We start from the raw sequence: 18,068 nt of genomic DNA, 5'->3' as shown, positions 1-18,068 counted from the left end.
AATAGATCCCTCAGATTTTTCATGTGCTGTGTTTACCAGAAAGGTATGTTTTGCTAACTCATGTTTATATTAGGCCCTCATTTTCATCTATGTCCCACTGACCTTGAATTCCTTTGCAGATCTTCTTGCAGGTGATAGTTAAAATTAAGCCAAGTTATGCTGATCCAGAAGCAAAGTTAGACTGGAGGTAGGGGTTTGATGTTTCAGTGAACCAGTTACTCCTTTGGCTGTGTTTAAGTGTACCAGGCAACAAACCGTGCTGAATGACCCAGGGAAGTCTGAAACGTGGAGGAGGTGGGAAGAGAAGAGGCAGTGTGCCTGGCTACTGGAGGGCTTGGCGGAGCGCCTGGTTCTAAGCGCAGCTTCTCCACCATACTAGTGGTGGGGACTCACGGTGCCTTCAAAGAGTTTGCAGTCTTGTCGAGAAGACCAAGTGAATGGTAAAATAATTCATGAGATGTATTCCTGATATGTTCATAGCGTTGGGCAGTTTTCAAAGTATTTTTTCACATATACTATTTTATAACGTGGCAAACTGACAAAAGAAGTACGGAAACTTGGTCCTATGAAGTCAGAGAGGGTAAATTTTTTTCCCAGGCTTAATTTCCTGAAGCCCCATTGGGATCTGGGTTATGTATCGCTCAGCTTGGAAGGGGTGAGGTTGAGCGGAGGGGGGAATGAGTTAGATCTTGAGAGAATGGTGTTCATATGACATAACTTTCTGTATACAGTTTGATTATTCAGGTGAGTTTTTACATCACCCTAAGTGGCCATTTTCAAGGATAAACATGTCCAGATAGACATTTACCTAATTGCAGGAGTCACAGGAGAAAAAAATCGCAAATGCATTAATAACAATTGATCATAAGGGAGTTGTTTGTGGATTATCATTTCTATCATAGCTAGGTACCTTAATTATACAACTATTTCTTAAACATTTGCAGTGTACCAGCCACTATGCTAGAATATGGGAATTAAATTCAGTAACACAGTTTTGGCTCTCGTAAGACTTTCCAGGACATGAGAGGCGATGCTGCTGTGACGAGATCCTAGAAATTCTATGTACTATGCATAAAGGAGAGGGCTGTGGGTTGCCAGACTTTTTTGCTGTAGCATCTTAACTCCAAAGGTCCTAGGTCTGGGGCACTCACCAGGCATTCGGTCATCCAGTGTGTGCTGGTGTCCCTGGGTTTGAGTTGTCCTTCTCTCCTCTCCCTTCACATACCTTTTATGGGTCTCTCCCAGGCTTATAGGCCAAGAGTAGAAAGCTCTGGGCTTCCGGGTTGCCCAGTGAGTTGGTGTTAACTGAAGTCACTTTGTCTAGAGTGGGTGTGTCCTCTGCCTCAGTTAAATGGCATCCCCGGGACTGAGGCCAAGCTGTTGTGTGAGGTACTGGCTGGCAAAAGACCAATCCTGGCCAATATGGAGAAGCTCTCCAATTGAGAGGCTCCTTTTGTAGATCCCAGCTGGCAGAGAAGGGGCCATTGACAGATAACTCCCCTCCATCATTTATTTTGAGTATTTTCGTCTGAGGCACGAGGAATGCTAATGACTTTGAAGCCATTTATTTCAAGTGTGTTGGAAAGCAGTCTCCAAATAGAGACTAGTAGCGCCCAGGATTAGCTTATGAAAGTTTGACATTGGCGCTTCCAGCCAAGTGGGCAGGTGGTGAGAAAGCTTTACAAATAATCCAGGAAAGAACCCATGCTGGATACATCTGCAGAGGCTTCCAGAACTAGGCGGTAAGGAGGGGTTGAACAGGGATTGTGAGGCCTTTGGATGCCCTATAGAGAGAGGGCTTGGCAAAATGGGTTTGCAGATGGTGGCATGGAGAGACTTTATCAAACTGGGGGTTCCCATCAGGATCTACAGTCTAGAGAGTCAGTCTTGAAAGCTTCAGTGAAGCTTACTTAGGCACGGCCAAAGAAGCAGCTGGTTCACTGAAACGTCAAACTTAATAGATAATACACCACTGGAGAGGGGGGATAATATGGGGCCCTGCTTTGGTGCGTCTTCTCTCCAGGTGGTCAGAGTCGGAGACCTGGGTATGAGTCCTATTCTCCTTCCTTTCTAGCCCTGTGACCTTGGACCAGTGCCTTCACTAGTTTCTTTGGGTGTAAAATGGGTCTGACAATACTTCTAGCAGGGCTATGAGCTGGACTCTGTGGCTTCACACCTGGCATATAGTAGAGATTTCATAAACACCCCTGTCCTGGCTCCTTTATCCTCCCTCTATCAGGGCAGTAGACGTGGAGTGTGGGGAGGGACAGGGCTTATCCAGGTGCCTGCAGTTTGGTTTTGGCTCTCCTTGAAAGTGCTCTATCCTGATTTAGTGCTTTGTAATTATAAGTGGGCATGTTTTGTTGTTTTTCTGTCTCTGCTAGGGACAGAGAAAGAGCTGAGAGCTTTAAATCATCGCAGAAGAGACTGAGATTAGAGATGAGAATTTTTGGACAATTGGAGTGGTGTGGCCACTAACAGGCTATTGGGGCCATTGCTGGGCCCCTTCATTTCCCATACATCTTAAAAGATTGCATGTGGGTAATATGGGCTTTGAGGGACCATGCGCAGCTGAGCCTTGTAAACCTGTCTCTTGTTTGGGTAACATTTTGACTCTTTACCTCCCCTCAGTGCCAATCTTAGAAATTTCTTTTTCTTTTTTTGAGACAGGGTCTCACTCTGTTGCTCAGGCTGGAGTGCAGTGGTGCAACCTCGGCTTACTGCAGCCTCCCTTTCCTGGGTTCAAGGGATTGTCGTGCCTCAGTCACCTGAGTAGCTCGGACTACAGGCGCCTGCCACCACACTCAGCTAATTTTTGTACTTTTAGTAGAGATAGGGTTTTGCCATGTTGGCCGGGCTGGTCTTGAACTTCTGTCCTCAAGTGAGCCACCCGCCTTGGCCTCCCAAAGTGCTGAGATTACAGGCGTGAGCCACCACACCTGGTCTTGTTTTACTTTTGTTTGCTCATTTATTTGAAATGTTGCCTTTAATGAGGACAACCATTGACAAATATTTTTGGTTTTCCCTATTCTTTTAGTAAGCATTTTCTTGAGTTTTGTGATTATGTGGAAGGTAAAGAGCAAAAGTGATAACTGATGAACCAACGCCTTCAAAAAATATTTCTTTACAACTTTTTATTATGGAATTTCTGCAAAAGTAGAATAATCAGTGGACCACACGTGCCCATCACCAGCGTCAACAATTGTTAACCTCTTGCTAATCAGGTTTCGTCCACCCTCCCCCTCTAGCTTTTTCCTTGATTATTTTAAAGCTGTTCTTAGATTTATCACTGCACACCTAAATATTTAGATATTTATCTCTAACAGATAAGAACCTTTAAAAGGTCACATTTTTACATCTAACATAATTAGTTTTTAAATATCATCTAGTATCCAGGCCTTTTTCAAATTTCCCCAGCTGTTTAAAAAAAGTTTTATTGTGATTGGTTTAAAACATTTGACTAGAAACTGTGGTTATTTTTTGTCTTGATAAATAGTATGGACCTCCCTTTTCCCCTCAAATTATGCTATTGCTTAACCCAGTGACATAATTTCAAGTTTAAAGAAAGAACTGTGTGGTAGATAAATAGCAAAGCAACAGCTGATTAAGAAATGTATTGAGAAGCAATTTTGTAAACTTTTTTATTGTGGAAAATTTGCAAACTTGAACAGCAATAAAGAAGATAGCAAAAGCAAAATAGCTCATGGTTAACTAGTCTGCTGGCTCACAATTTGCATATGTTGTTTAAGCCAGATACTGCATTACAGAACTTTCCTCATGGGTCACTGCTGTAATTATGTATTTTCAGTACTGTAACTGAGGCTTCCTTGGAGTTAGCAGAGGCCTTGGCATTCCAATCTGAAAAGTTTAGTGACTTGTTCAAGATTGTAGACCCAAGACAATGGTTATTGTTGCTGCTAGGGATATACTCCGTTCTTCCTGGTTCTCTTGACACAGAATACGGCCTCATAGTGGCCCAATTGTTCTGGTCAAATCAATGCCAGTTTTGTGCAAGGCATCAAAGTGTGTTTTTTTGGGGGAGGGGACAGTATTTCGCTCTTGTCACCTCAGGCTGGAGTGCAATGGTGCAATCTCGGCTCATCACTGCAACCTCTGCCTCCCAGGTTCAAGCAGTTCTCTTGCCTCAACCTCCCAAGTAGCTGGGATTACAGGCATGCGCCTCCACGCCCGGCTAATTTTTTTGTATTTTTAGTAGAAAAAGGTTTCACCATGTTGGCCAGGCTGATCTCGACCTCCTGATCTCAGGTAATCCTCCTGCCTCAGCCTCCCAAGGTGCTGGGATTACAGGCGTGAGCCACTGCACCTGGCCCAAAATGTTTCTTTTGTTGCCATTATGGTGTGTTAAGATTGGAGAGCTACGGGGGGCTTGTTTGTCCACATGGTGCAGGTGGGACCATCTCTGGGGAGCAGTCACTGGAAGAGAGTGGGTGTTCTGCTCGCAACCCCCAGGCAGAGAAGGGTGTACCTGTAGAGAGGCAGGACTGGGGGAGGGAGCGACTGGCCACCTGGTTCTTCCGCTGGAGAGGAAGGAGAGAGGTAGGAGTCGGGCGATCAGAGCTCTGCCAAGGGAATCTGATGCCTTCAGGTCCTTGTTCAAGGTTGTAGACCCAAGACAATGGTTATTGTTGGTGCCAGGGATATACTCTGCTCTTCCTGGTTCTCTTGACACAGACCATGGCCTCATAGTGGCCCAGTTGTCACTGGTCCAATTGTCCTGGTCAAATCAATGCCTGTTTTGTGCACGGCATCAAAATGTGTTTTTTGTTTTTGGGGGACCATGTTTCACTCCTGACCAGCCTGGCCAACATGGTGAAACCCTGTTTCTACTACAAATACAAAAATTAGCTATAGCTGTAGCTTAGGGGAGGGAGATGCTCTTTCCTCTTCTGGCATCCCAGTTCTTTATACACCCACCTCTCCACTCCTATGCTCCACCCTTGTGACTGGAAACCAGCAGCTACTCATTAACTGCAAAGGAATGTCATGAGGCATAATTACAGAGCACATGGACTTTCCCCGCATGCAATATTCCAGTTCTCCGCCGCCCTGCGGCATAAAGCAGGGCTCTCCACTCCCTCACAATGTCAGGCAATGAGCAGGTTCGTGGCCTGGGTCTGCATCGTGCATCCCAGTGGAAGACAAAATAGCTTCCCTGACTGGTATGTGTGTGTCTTAAGAGATGCTGGTGTTTCATGGGTCCTGGGAATGACAGTATAGGTAGGGGACAAAGGCAGAGATGGAAGAGAATTGTGAGTGGACGTGCAGGGAGGAAGACACAGCCCTGCTGAGCTCAGGGAAACCCACTGCAGTGGAGGAGCTCTCTGAGTTGGCACACACTTGAAGAATTAAGAGGTGGGGCATGTTGCCTGTGTGTTTTGGGGACAGAGAGAGTGCGAGAGTGTGATGTCGGGGATGGCTGTGTGGCTGGCTGGCAGGGAAGCCAGCTTGGATTGGGGTTGGTAGAATACCCAAGCTTGATGCTTTGAGCAGGCCGATTTATTTGTTAGGCTCTTAAATTTTCTCCTAGAAAAGAAAACAATTGGTCTACATTGTCTCCGTCTCCCTGAGCACAAAGACCCTGTTATTTGGTTCTGTGGGTGAGGAGTCTGGGTTTGGTCGTGGTACCCTGGGGTGCTGTTGTGGGGTTTTTTTCCTTTTGGGTACTGCTGTCTACCCCCGGCTCAGGCCCCTGCCTCACACATGGCCAGTCGGTTCTCTAGCCGGTGGCACACTGCTAGAGCATGAAGGTGAGAGCGGAAGGAGGATGAGGAGGAATGTGGGCACATCCTTCTGGCTAGGGTGGGCAGGAAGAGCCTGGCATCTGTGGTGTTGCTGCAGCAACAGGAAGGATTTGATTTGGGATGCGTCGTTCCCGGAGGCCTGCTGCGTGTAGCTGGCAGGCCCTGTAAGCTGCTTGTAACTGTGAAAGGATGGAAGTGTGGGGACGGGTCATAGACGTCAGTCGGCTGACTAGCCTAGGCACACTGACTCAGGCTAAGTAGTGCTCTGTGAAAACATAAGGCCTGAGACCGTCCTCCTGCCAGCTTTTACCTGAATTAGGGAGATTCTGTAGGGTGACAAATAGTGCCAGCTTAAGGCAGAGGAACCAGTGCTTCATGAGTGCAATGGGAAGCCCTCTGCGTGATGTGTATGAATGTGCTTGGAGGTGAACTGCAGGCTGGTGTCTAGTATTGAAGACGAGCAGAGGCGGGCTCAGTGCTTGATGAACCTTCACGGATGCCACCAACCGAAACCCTTGAGTCAGACTCACCCCTGGTTAGTCTGGATGACTGTTGGCAGTAGGGATTGTCCTGCCAGAAACTGGGGTCGAAACTTTCAAATATATGCAAAATAGAGAACAGTGTAATGGAACCTTGGATGTTCGTCATCCAGCTTCTACAGTTACCAACCTTGGGGCAATCCTGTTTCATCTTTACCCCTACCCCCAGCCCTCCCTTCTTACTCCTAGCTGTATTTTGAAGCAAGTAATAGCTTTTACATTTTTATTTTTAAGAAGTTCACCTTTAAGCTCAGGCCGGAACAAAACCGTTTGACCTTGATGTTTCTAACCCTGCAAAGCTCTCTTGCTGCTCTGACGTATTAAAGGGCTCTGAAGTCTGTCTGTGGTACGGCTGCAGGCGCCGTCTCTCTTAAGACCGCCCATGGTTTTCTCATTTCTCTAAGGGTAGATACGTACCATAGATTTCTTATTTACTTTGTAATATACATTGTTGGGAGAAATAACATTATTAAACTGATAATGGCTCAGACTGTACATGGTAACCTTTGGAACTGAGAAAAAATGATGTCCCCTATGTTTGACAAATTTTTAGATCTTTTTTTTTATTTTCCCGAGACAGAGTTTCGCTCTTGTTGCCTAGGCTGGAGTGCAGTGGTGCGATCTCGGCCCACTGCAACCTCCACTTCCCAGGTTCAAATGATTCTCCTGCCTCAGCCCTCTGAGTAGCTGGGATTATAGGCGCCTGCCATCAGGCCCAGCTAATTTTTGTATTTTTAATAGAGTTGGGGTTTTGCCATGTTGGCCAAGCTGGTCTTGAACTCCTGACCTCAGGTGATCTGCCCGCCTCAGCCTCCCAAAGTGCTAGGATTACAGGCATGAGCCACCACGCCCGGCCAAATTTTTAGATCTTTAAGAAACTGATTCAGGAAAATTTTGATAGAAATAATGAAAAACTCCATGCCACAAGCTACATTTAGTAGAATTTGATATGGATGAAACTGTTCATTCAATCAAATCTATTTGAAATAGGAAGGAACCAATCCTCAGGAGAATAATTTTGACTAAAAGTGAAAAATTAGAAGCACCTGGGTGTGAAAAATAATCAAGGAACTAAATGGGCTTAATGGAATTCTCTCCAGAAGATGTTTTCAAATGAAACTTTGTTCTGAGATAATTTGGATTAAAATATATGCCAGACATCCTCAGGGATAAAACGGTGCTATCAGAATGGCCAGTTTCTATCTCTGGTCCTCTTCAATGAAGCGTCATTCAGGAGTTGAAGGGGGCGTGCAGGATGGGCAGCTTGCAGGCTGGAAGGACTCAGGCAGTCCATGAACTGCCAGTCCCTGGGATTCCTCAGAATATAGGCAGAAAACCACTGCTTTAATAAAGCTGAGAACAGACATCCTTGTCTCTTGTCCATTTTGATGTTTGTCCTGCCCATCCCTCCCTCACTGAGACCCGCCAGGGGTTATTCACCATGTTTTCAAAGGTTTTTGATCTTCCTCGGTTGGGTTGGAAAGGCCTCTGATGTTTTTCTTCATGAGCGTCTAGCCGGGGAAGGGGTTCTTTCCAGCAGTGCCTGTGACAGTCACTGTAAAGAGGCAAGGACAAAACAGTATCAAGTTAAAAAGGACAGAGGCTTCCTACCAAGTAGTTGCCCCCATCCAGCAGGGGCCTTGCCCCGGGCCCTGTGGGGGGAGATTCCTCCAGCGAAGCACGAGGGGTAGAAGCTGGCCCACGTGTCATTTGGCTGGGGCTTCTCTCTCCTCCGGGTTCTGCCACCCCGTGCCTGCAGGGTCACTGCTCACCTCACGCAGAGCCTGCTTTGCCCCGGGCTGGTATCTTTCCAACTTTCTCTAGAAGAAAGTGGGGGCACTCCTTCCTCCCAGTCCATGCCCAGGCGTCCAGGGGGTTCTGGAAGCTTCTTTTGCTCCATCATTGCTTTGGCCAAGTGCTGGGGGGTGTATGCATACTGAGCCCAACCATTCCCAAGTAAACCCCAGAGTCCTTTTGGATTTTAAGTACTAAAGGCATGTAGAAAGAGGAGTGGGGAAGGCAGTCGGAGGCCTGTGCCTCTAGGTGGGGAAATTTTGCCTGCCCCATGCCTCTCTGCATCTCATTCATGCTCCTGGCTCCCCTGTGAATGGGGTCCAAGTTGTTCCCAGAGCAGGTGAGACTGTGTGGTGGGGGGTAGAAGGCTAAGCTCAGGCAGGCATGAGGGCTTTCAGGATCAGCCTCTCTAGACCCCATTTTCTGGACTCTGGTTGGGGATAAGCCCAGCTCCTACAGCAGCAGGACTTCTCCCCACTTCTCCTCTGCTCCTCGTTGGTGGTCTCTGCAAATCTTATACCCTGCAAACCTCTCCGTCCATCCCGACCTGTGTGACAGTGGCCACTGTGTCCTTGATTTGTGCGGAGAGCTTAGGCTGCGCTGCCTTGACTAGTACTTCTTTGTCACGAGTTTGCAGCACCAGCAAGTGGTGTTTAATAGAAGTTTAGAATGAGGCTGGATGTGGTGGCTCACCCCTGTAATCCCAGCACTTTGGGAGGCCAAGGTGGGCGGATCACCTAAGGTCAGGAGTTCAGCCTGGCTAGCATGGTGAAACTCCATTGTATCTACTAAAAAACCCCGTTTTGTATCTACTAAAAATACAAAAATTAGCTGGGCATGGTGGCGGGCACCTGTAATCCCAGCTACTCAGGAGGCTGAGGCAGGAGAATCATTTGAACCCAGGAGGTGGAGATTGCAGTGAGCTGAGATCGCACCATTGCACTCCAGCCTGGGTGGCAAGAGCAAAACTCCATCTCAAGAAAAAAAAAAATTTAGAATGAAAGCTCTGGGTTAGGCCTGTAGGGTTATTTTGAGACTTAAATGATGTACTATATCTATATACTGTATAGTATATATGTACTATATTCAGAACACCTTATACACATTATCTGATACAGAATCAATGCTAAAGCAGTAACTGCTATGATTATTTTCTCCTTTGTAATCATCTGTATCCAGACTTATAGGTTTGTTAGTAGTCAGATACTAGGTTGATCTGGTCTTGAGAGCTCTCTTCCTGACTCGGAGCTACCACCTGCTAGAGTATGACTTTGGGCAGCCACCTCCTTTGCAGTTGCTGGAGCTAACCACGGGCCTGTCAGCTGGACCCGTGTAAGGCTTCAGGACGGGAGCCACAGGCAGGAGGTAGCAATCCTGTGCACAGTGGGGTTTCCATCTTGTCTTTGGTGCCCTAGCAGCTGTTCTCGCCATGTATTGCCGGCAGGGAGACTGTCCAATTGTCCAGTGACTGTGTTAATGAGTTACTCTGGGGGGTACACACTGCATGGTTGAGCTGAAGTAGCTCCAGACTAGGGGTCAGGGGCTCTGGCTTCCTGGCTCTGGGGGGCCACTAAACAGCTGTGTGACATCACCTATTCTGGGCTCTCCTTTGAAAAATGAGGGGCTTGAACTGGGAGGTCTGTAAACTCCCTCCTGTCTTGGACCTTTGTTGTAGCCAGTGCAAATGTGAAGATGCTCTTGTTCGTCCCTGAGAGCCGTTGTGGGCAACAGTGGGAAGTTGAGTCAGAGGAGCATGACTGCAGCCTCAACAATGCCAGGCTTCTCTACCCACCACCTCCTTTGCCGATGGCCCTTGGTGGAATGCTCAATACATTTTCACATTTCCAAGGGCTTCACAGTCAACAGTGTCTAATGAAGGTCACTTATCACATTCATTCATGAGCAGCCTTTTTTTTTTTTTTTTTTTTTTTTGAGACAGAGTCTCACTTTGTTGCCCAGGCTGGAGTGCAGTGGCACAATCTTGGCTCTCTGCAACCTCCACCTCCTGGGTTCAAGTGATTCTCCTGCCTCAGCCTCCCGAGTAGCTGGGAGTACAGGCACCCACAACCATGCTCAGCTAATTTTTGTATTTAGGTAGAGGCAGGGTTTCACCATGTTGGCCAGGCTGGTCAACTCCTGGCGTCAAGTGATCCACCTGCCTTGGCCTTCCAAACTGCTGGGATTACAGGTGTGAGTTACCACGCCCAGCCCATAAGCTGCCTTTTAAAATTCTCTCCGTGGAGCTCTTCCCATGAAAGCTGTTAGTGTCTGTAAGTCATGAAGGTATTTAACATTTTTTCTGTGTTGCATCTTATACCTCAAACCAAGCTCTGCTAACATTTTCCTCTTTAGTACTATTATAAGCAGGGCCTCACTTCCGCTGGCTCATTGGGTTTCTCTGCTGTGAGTGAATCACTGCATGACTTGTGCACACCACAGGACCTGAGAGCATAGAGCCCTATTCAAATAATGTATTAAACACCAGGGCCTGGGGCCTTTATTACAATGTGAAAGTAAAACATTAGTGGTTGTACCAAAGATTTCTAGGTGTCATCTTTCGTATGATGGTGAGAACCAGATAGCCAGCTCTCTCCGGGATTGTGAAATTGATTGGTTTCTGACTGTGGAAGTCCTGTGTTTTGTGATGACACTGAGAAGCAATGTCGCAGTTAAACTTTCCTCAGTTAGATAAGTGTGTAAACTCTTTGGTGCTTCCTGTCTTGGCCTGGCCTGCTGCCTGATACCCTCCTCCTTTGCGGAATCTTCCTTAGGAGACCTTTTGACAGCATGGTGCTTCCTCAGTGCACCAGAGGGAGAGATCTCTCTCTCTTCCCCTTCTTACAGGGGCACTGATCTCCTCATGAGGGTCCCACCCTCAGGACCTCATCTAACCCTAATTACCTCCTGATAAGGTTTGGGTCTGTGCTCCCTCCCAAATCTCATGTCGAATTGTAATCAATGATGTTGGAGGTGGGGCTTGGTGGGAGATGATTTAATCATGGACGCTGTTTCTCATGAATGGTTTAGCACCACCCCCCCAGTACTGTTGTTTCGACAGTGAGTTCTCATGAGATCTGGTTTAAAAGTGTGTAGCGACTGGGTGTGGTGGCTCACACCTGCAATCCTGTAATCCCAGCACTTTGGGAGGCCGAGGCAGGTAGATCATCTGAGGTCAGGAGTTTGAGACCAGCTTGGTCAACATGGTGAAACCCTGTCTCTACTAAAAATACAAAAATTATTATTGGTATTTTAGCAGCTACTCTTGCCATGTATTGCTGGCAGGGAGACTGTCCAATGGTGGTGGCATGGACCTGTAGTCCCAGCTGCTCAGGAGGCTGAGGCAGGAGTATTACTTGAACCCGGGAGGCAGAGGTTGCATTGAGCCGAGATCGCACCACTATACTCCAGCCTGGGCGATAGAGTGAGATTCAGTCTCAGACAATCAAACAACCAACCAACCAACAAACAAAAAACTGTGTAGCATTTTCCCCCTACCCTGGACCCAAGTCCAGGCACTGTGTGAGATGCCTTGCTCCCCCTTTGCCTTCTGCCATGATTGTAAGTATCCTGAGGCCTCCCCAGAAGCCGAGCAGATACCAGAATCAGGCTTCTCGTACAGCCGCTGAACTGCGAGCCAGTTAAACCTCTTTTCTTTATAAATTATGCAGTCTCAGGTATTTCTTTCTTTCTTTTTTTTTTTTTTTTTGAGATAGAGTTTTGCTGTGTCACCCAGGCTAGAATGCAATGGTGCGATCTTAGCTCACTGCAACCTCCGCCTCCTGGGTTCAGGTAATTCTCCTGCCTCAGCCTCCCGAGTAGCTGGGACTATAGACTTCTGCCACCACACCCGGCTACTTTTTTTGTATTTTTAGTAGAGACGGTGTTTCACCATGTTGGGCAGGCTAGTCTTGAATTCCTGGCCTCAAGTGATCCACCTGCCTTGGCCTCCCAAAGTGCTGGGATTACAGGCGTGAGCCATCATGCCTGGCCCACAGGTATTTCTTTATAGCATTACGAGAATGGACTAATATGGCTCCCAAAGGCCCCACTTCCTAATGTAATCACACTGGGGGTTTGGGCTTCAATATGTAAATTTGAGTGGACACAAACATTCAGTCCATAACAGGAGCCTTCCTGGAAATCTCACTCAGTGTTCATTTACCTCTCATTAGCTGTCACTTACCAGGGGGACCAGTTGTAGTGAGGGCTGGGAAGTGAGGGTCTTTAGCTGAGATATTGCCTCCCCTTGAGACCACAACGAATAGAGAGAATAGACAGTGGGGCATGACAGTGCCCAATGCTTACTTGAGTGAATGAACCGGTAAGTGCATGAATTATGGAGAGATGGCATCTGGTTTCTGTGGGTTAAATGTGGAATGAGTCCTCATATTAGTTGTACCTGTGATATGGCAAGGCAAACACGTATCTGATGTCACTGTACAGGAGGAGGAATCTTGCAGAAACTTCAGACGCTTGTCTGGAATTTGACAGCGCATGTTCTTCTCAAAGGCAGCTTCAAATGGGCTTCCTCTTTTCCTTTGTAGAGATCTGTTTCTCTTATTTGGAACTCATCAGATGCATGGCAGAGGGTGTGAAGAGGTGCCGGGCCCATGGTACAGCAGCCACCTTTCAGAAGGCCGTCAAGAGAGCATTTTTTCTTGCTTGAAGAAATAAGGGATTCATAACTGAAGCAGAGAGAACTGGGAGAAGGGAGTTTACCCTTAAATGTTGCTGAATTGAAATACTAAAAAATTCCTAAAAAAGCAAATACAAATCCCATTTTAGGATCCTATGGGATTCATCCTGTCTCCTGGAGTTGGTGTGAAGCATATAGGTAGGAGAGGCCACCTATGGGTAGGGAGTGGAGTGGCTTTTAAGGTAACAGGTTCCCTCTGCTTCCTCTCGTTCCCAGCAGCTTGGCCAGCGGAGGCCCTGCAGGGCTGTCCTCACATGAAAGAACTAAGAACCACTAATGGGCCTGGAGGCATGAGGTGGGGCAGGGGTTGGGGGGTGAGTTGGGTCAGCTCTAGGGAGGGTGGGCATCCTTGTTCTCCTTGTGTAGCTGAGGCACGCCTGAGTGGAAGTGGGTGACTGGTCCCAGGGCCACATGGTGAGTCCACAGCAGGGGCAGGTCCCTGGGCCACTTTGGTTGAAGGTTTAGCCTGGCATTCATTCAAGGTCTTCACCCGAGTCCTTTTAAAAATTTGATCTGAGGTATCATCAAATCTCCTACAGGCACTCTGTTTTGTAATATGTCTTTAGAGTCTCAAATCCTTCCGTGTGCCCCCCCACCTCATCAGCTCGTGTTTTCAAATCATTTGTGTCCTTAGTCCTTAGTTCAGGATCATCCTCCTCTAAGAGGCCTTCCTTGGTTCTCTGTACTGGAAATAATTTCTCTTCACATTCCCTACTATACTTCCCTCCCTGATGTGGCACTCTCACAACAGCATCGTATTACGGACTTCTGAGTGTCCACTCCATGCTTGGTTCAGCTCTCCATCTGATTGTCATCTCCTGGAGGGCTGGGTCTGGGTCTGGTATGCAGTACACAATCACAGAGTGCTCGGGAAAGCTGTTCTTTGCCTTGGGGGCCGGCGTGCTCTGAGTCTCTGATTTTTTTGTTCCCCCTCCTTTAACCTTCTTCACAAAGCGTCCTCAGCGTGTGGTTTCTGAAGACTTCCTTGAAGTCATGTAAGAATTGCTTGGGGAAGGGTGGGGTCCCTGTAGTTCCCCTCTTCCCGAGTCCCAGGGGCTGCCCTAGGGATGTCCCACCAGGGCTTATGTAACTGACTTGGGGATGTGGTTAACCGAGGGAGGGTGGTGGGATGCTGCAGAGGCGGGCTTGTGGCTTGTGCTTTGCTGGGGAATTCAAGGTGAGCCTGTAGAGTGGTGACTGTGATGTTTCAGTGCTGATTTCTCATGCAGTCACACAATTGCCATCACACGGCCCATCTTGGGGTAAAGGTATCTACTGTCCACAAGAAATAGAATTGGAATCACCTGTATAATTGTAAGTTTCCCTGTGGTCACAGGAAAAAAGGAAAGACGAGGAGAGATGAAATGGTGAAATTAATTTTTTTTTTTTTTTTTTTTTTTGAGACAGAGTTTCGTTCTTGTCACCCAGGCTGGAGTGCAATGGCGCGATCTTGGCTCACTGTAACCTCCACCTCCCAGGTTCAAACAATTCTTCTGCCTCAGCCTTCCAGGTAGCTGGGACTACAGGCGTGTGCCACCATACCCGGCTAATTTTTGTATTTTTAGTAGAGATAGGGTTTCGCCATGTTGGCCAGGCTGGTCTCAAACTCCTGACCTTGTGATCCACCTGCCTCTCAGCCTCCCAAAGTGCTGGGATTACAGGTTTGAGCCACCGTGCCCAGCCTCTGTGAATTTAATTTTTAAATTTTATTTATTTAAAAAGCAGTGTCTCATTGTGTTACCCAGGTTGGAGTGCAGCGGCATAATCGTAGTTCACTATAATCTCAAGCGGTCTCTTGCCTCAGGCTCCCAAGGAGCAGGGAATACAGCCATGTGCCACCATCCTCGGATAATTTTTAAATTTTTTCCAGAAGTAGGGTCTTGCTATGTTTCCCAGGCTGGTCTTGAATACCTGGGCTCAAGTGGTCCTCCTGCCCCCAAAGTGCTGGAATAGAGGTGGGATCTATTGCACCCAACTGAAATTAATTTTAATAATATATGTTATTTAATTTAGTATATCCAAAATATTGTTTCATCATGTAATAAAAATTATTGAGATATTTAACATTCTTTTTTTTGTACTAAGTCTTTAAGTTTAGGTATGTCTTACATTCAGTTGGGATTAGTCACTTATTTTTTTTTTTTTTGAGATGGAATATCACTCTGTCACCCAGGCTGGAGTGCAGTGGTGCAATCTCAGCTCACTGCAGCCTCCGCCTCCTGAGTTGAAGTGATTCTTCTGCCTCAGCCTCCCAAGTAGCTGGGATTGTAGGTGCCCACCACCACGCCCGGCTAATTTTTGTATTTTTAGTAGAGATGGGGTTTCACCGTGTTGACCAGGCTGGTCTTTAATTCCTGACCTCAAGTGATCCGCCCGCCTCCCATAGTGCTGGGATTACAGGTGTGAGCCACTGCACCTGGCGGGGATTACTCACATTTTGAACAATCAGACGCATGTCGTGGGGGCAGCTCTAGACATGTGGTCAGCTACAGTTGGTATTGGTTCTCCCACCTGATGCTCCTTGAAAGCAGGGACCGCGTTGTGTTAATTAATTAGATCCTTCTCTTTGCCTGCCTGGCGCCATACTCGGCCTGTCGCTGGTGTCAGTGGGTGTGAGTTGAGTGGAGGACTGTCTGGCAGTGACAGTGCTGGGCAGGAACTCATACTGGCTGGAGTCTGGCACAGCTCTGCTTCTAGTTAGCTGTGTGATCTCAGGAAAGGCTGTGTCCTCTCAGCTAAGGTCCCCCTTCTACAGAGTGAAGTTTTTGGACCGTGATCTCCGGGGGCCTTCCTGGTTCTGACTTGTCATGAATTGAGCCACAGATCTGGGCAGGGAAGGTGACAGGCCTCGAGTGAGGCAGAGCTGCTGAGAAAGGCTGTGGGGTTGGCTGTACCTGTCCCACTATGGGCTGGTTTGCCATGTCAGATTCTGGCCAAGGGCTGACGTGTTTATCTCATCCATTGGGCCCAGAACTGTGGAAATTGTTCGCTCACTGATTTGGCGCTCACTCCCCCATCAGGGGTCCATTGCCCTGTCTGGCATCTACGAGGACCTGTGGGTGCGCGGAGTGAAGAGGCAGAGACGAGCTTGTCCTGGTCCTTGGGATGCTTATTTTTTGAAAGGTAAAATGGATCATGGGGAGCCCCTGCCTTTTTCTGAGGCCTCATGAGGATTCTTTCTCACACAGGCTCAGCTGGAAGCTCAGAAAGCCACTCAGGACTTCCAGAGGGCCACGGAGGTGCTCCGCGCCGCCAAGGAGACCATCTCCCTGGCCGAGCAGCGGCTGCTGGAGGATGACAAGCGGCAGTTCGACTCTGCCTGGCAGGAGATGCTGAATCACGCCACTCAGAGGGTATGAGTCATGGCCGGGTGTGCTGTGGGGGTGTGCACGTGCATGCGCGCTGGCTTCCCCCGAGCGGAGGTAACAGACTCGACTCCCAGGCATGTTGCCTGAAAACACTCTGAAAATCACAGGTTGTCATCTCCGTGTGGTCTCTTGGCTGCGCTTGGTACGAAGCCAGTGCTCCAGAATGAGTCACAGTGTCTCCGTGACAGCGAGAGCTGCTCCTTCCCTTATGTTGCTTAAGGTTTGTCTGGTTTGGGTCATCCCTGGGGGATCTTGACTGGACTCAGGCTTCCAGAGGGACCAGGTTGTTTTCCAGGGTTTGCTCCCATGGAACCCCAGCATACTGGCTGGGTTTTGAATCTGTGATGGGGAGACCTTGATGAACAGCCCTACATGGGGGCTGCACTTCGGGTATGTGTTGTTGGAGGAAGGCAGGGGTCATGGCAGATTAGACCAAAATCAGGTGTGTACTTAGGACAGGCCTTCTGGGCTGGGATTTAGGGAGTTGACAGGCACAGAGGAAGCAGACTGTGTGTGATCCTTACTCACAGCTTGGCTTGCTGGGTTTTATGCCATTATATTGGGTTCTTTACCGGCTCTCATGACCACCTCTCTGGCTGCATTACTCAGAGCCAGAAATGGTGTGCCTTAGTCTGTTCAGGCCAAGACAAAATACTAAACAAAATACCATAAACAGAGTAGTTTATAAACAATAGAAATTTATTTTTCACAGTTCTGGAGGATGAGAAGTGCATTGGTAGGTAGGACATTGGTAGATTCAGTGTCTTATGAGGGCCTGTTTCTTGGTTCACAGATGACCGCCTTTTTCATGTCCTAACATGGTGGAAGGGGTACATGAGCTTATAAGGTCACTAATTTCATTCATGAGAGTTCCACCCTCATTACCTCATCACTTCCCAAAGGCCCTACCTCCAGATACCCTCACACTGGGGATCAGTTTCAACATAAGAATTTTGGGAGGACACAAATGTTCAGACCATAGCAGCCAGGGACAGTTCTTGGCTCAGCAGTACTTGGTTACCCCTTCCTAACTCTATCGGGTTTCTTAGAAGTCACGCAGAATGTTCCTGGATACCTCTTCCCCCTTCCAGGCTTGGCTCTTGGGCTGCCCAGGCTCACGTTCCTGGTATCCCTCCGCACCAGCCTGGGTCCATTGTGCCCCTCTGCATTCTCTGTCTAGATCCCCAGTGCCTGGAAAACCAGTGTAGGGCTAGTTTGCTGCAGGGTGGGTGGGTGAGCTGACCTGTGGCTTCAGCAGCTCCAATAAGACCCTGGACAGAGCGGGTAGGGGGTTGCAAGAGGTCTTGGTGACTCCTTGAGAAAGCCGTCTGGGGGACTGGATTAGAAAAGTCAACAGGTTAATGCCAATAGGATTTCCCTTTTAAATGTCACCTGCCACAGTGGCTCAAGTCCTGGGGTATCTGATAATTAAAGATGGCCTTGTGCTTCCTTAAATAGAAAGCTTGGCACACGACTTCGAGTCAAATCCGCGTTGACTTCATGCACCTCTCCCTGCAGCCTGAGACTCTTCACTGAGCTTGGCTTTGTGTGGCCTTGCGCCTCCTGCCCCCTAGTGGGTGTGATGCTCACAGAGCTAGACATGGGCTAGAAACAACTTTTCTGGGTCATCTCGAGAAAAATGGGAGTGGCTGGAAATCTTGGAAGTTCACAAGCCAAAGCCCGATAGATATGAAAAGGACAAAATGTAAGGTAGCTTCTTCCAAGAAATTAGCTGAAGGGCCACTTTTCCTTTTTGCCCTTCTTCCACCCCAGCTGGAGACCCATGTCGGCCTATAAGCAAGCATTTCAGAAGTCGTTTAATCTGTTCTTTAAAGATAAACCATGCTTCTGCTTTGTATATCTCCCATTTTTGAGTCCTAGGGCCCCAGTGGATAGTGGGTGGCCTCCC

General features: G+C 47.9%; 1 protein-coding gene across 5 annotated transcripts in view; it reads left to right on the top strand.

The window, feature by feature from the left end:
* Positions 1-18,068, top strand: part of SH3BP5 (SH3 domain binding protein 5) — a 79,184-nt gene that overhangs the window by 48,259 nt on the left and 12,857 nt on the right. For 3 of the 5 annotated variants that reach the window (XM_055295476.2, XM_055295477.2, XM_063610781.1), the window contains exon 4: positions 15,980-16,144. The exons of the other annotated variants lie outside the window; for them this stretch is intronic. In XM_055295476.2, the coding sequence (XP_055151451.2) occupies positions 16,121-16,144 (24 nt within the window). In that variant the 5' untranslated portion in view covers positions 15,980-16,120. The remainder of the gene's footprint in view (positions 1-15,979; positions 16,145-18,068) is intronic. 5 annotated transcript variants of the gene reach the window in all.

This window comes from Symphalangus syndactylus, chromosome 10 (assembly GCF_028878055.3).
Source record: "Symphalangus syndactylus isolate Jambi chromosome 10, NHGRI_mSymSyn1-v2.1_pri, whole genome shotgun sequence".
NCBI classification, from domain to species: domain Eukaryota; kingdom Metazoa; phylum Chordata; class Mammalia; order Primates; family Hylobatidae; genus Symphalangus; species Symphalangus syndactylus.
This window is presented reverse-complemented; position numbering and strand designations above follow the sequence as displayed.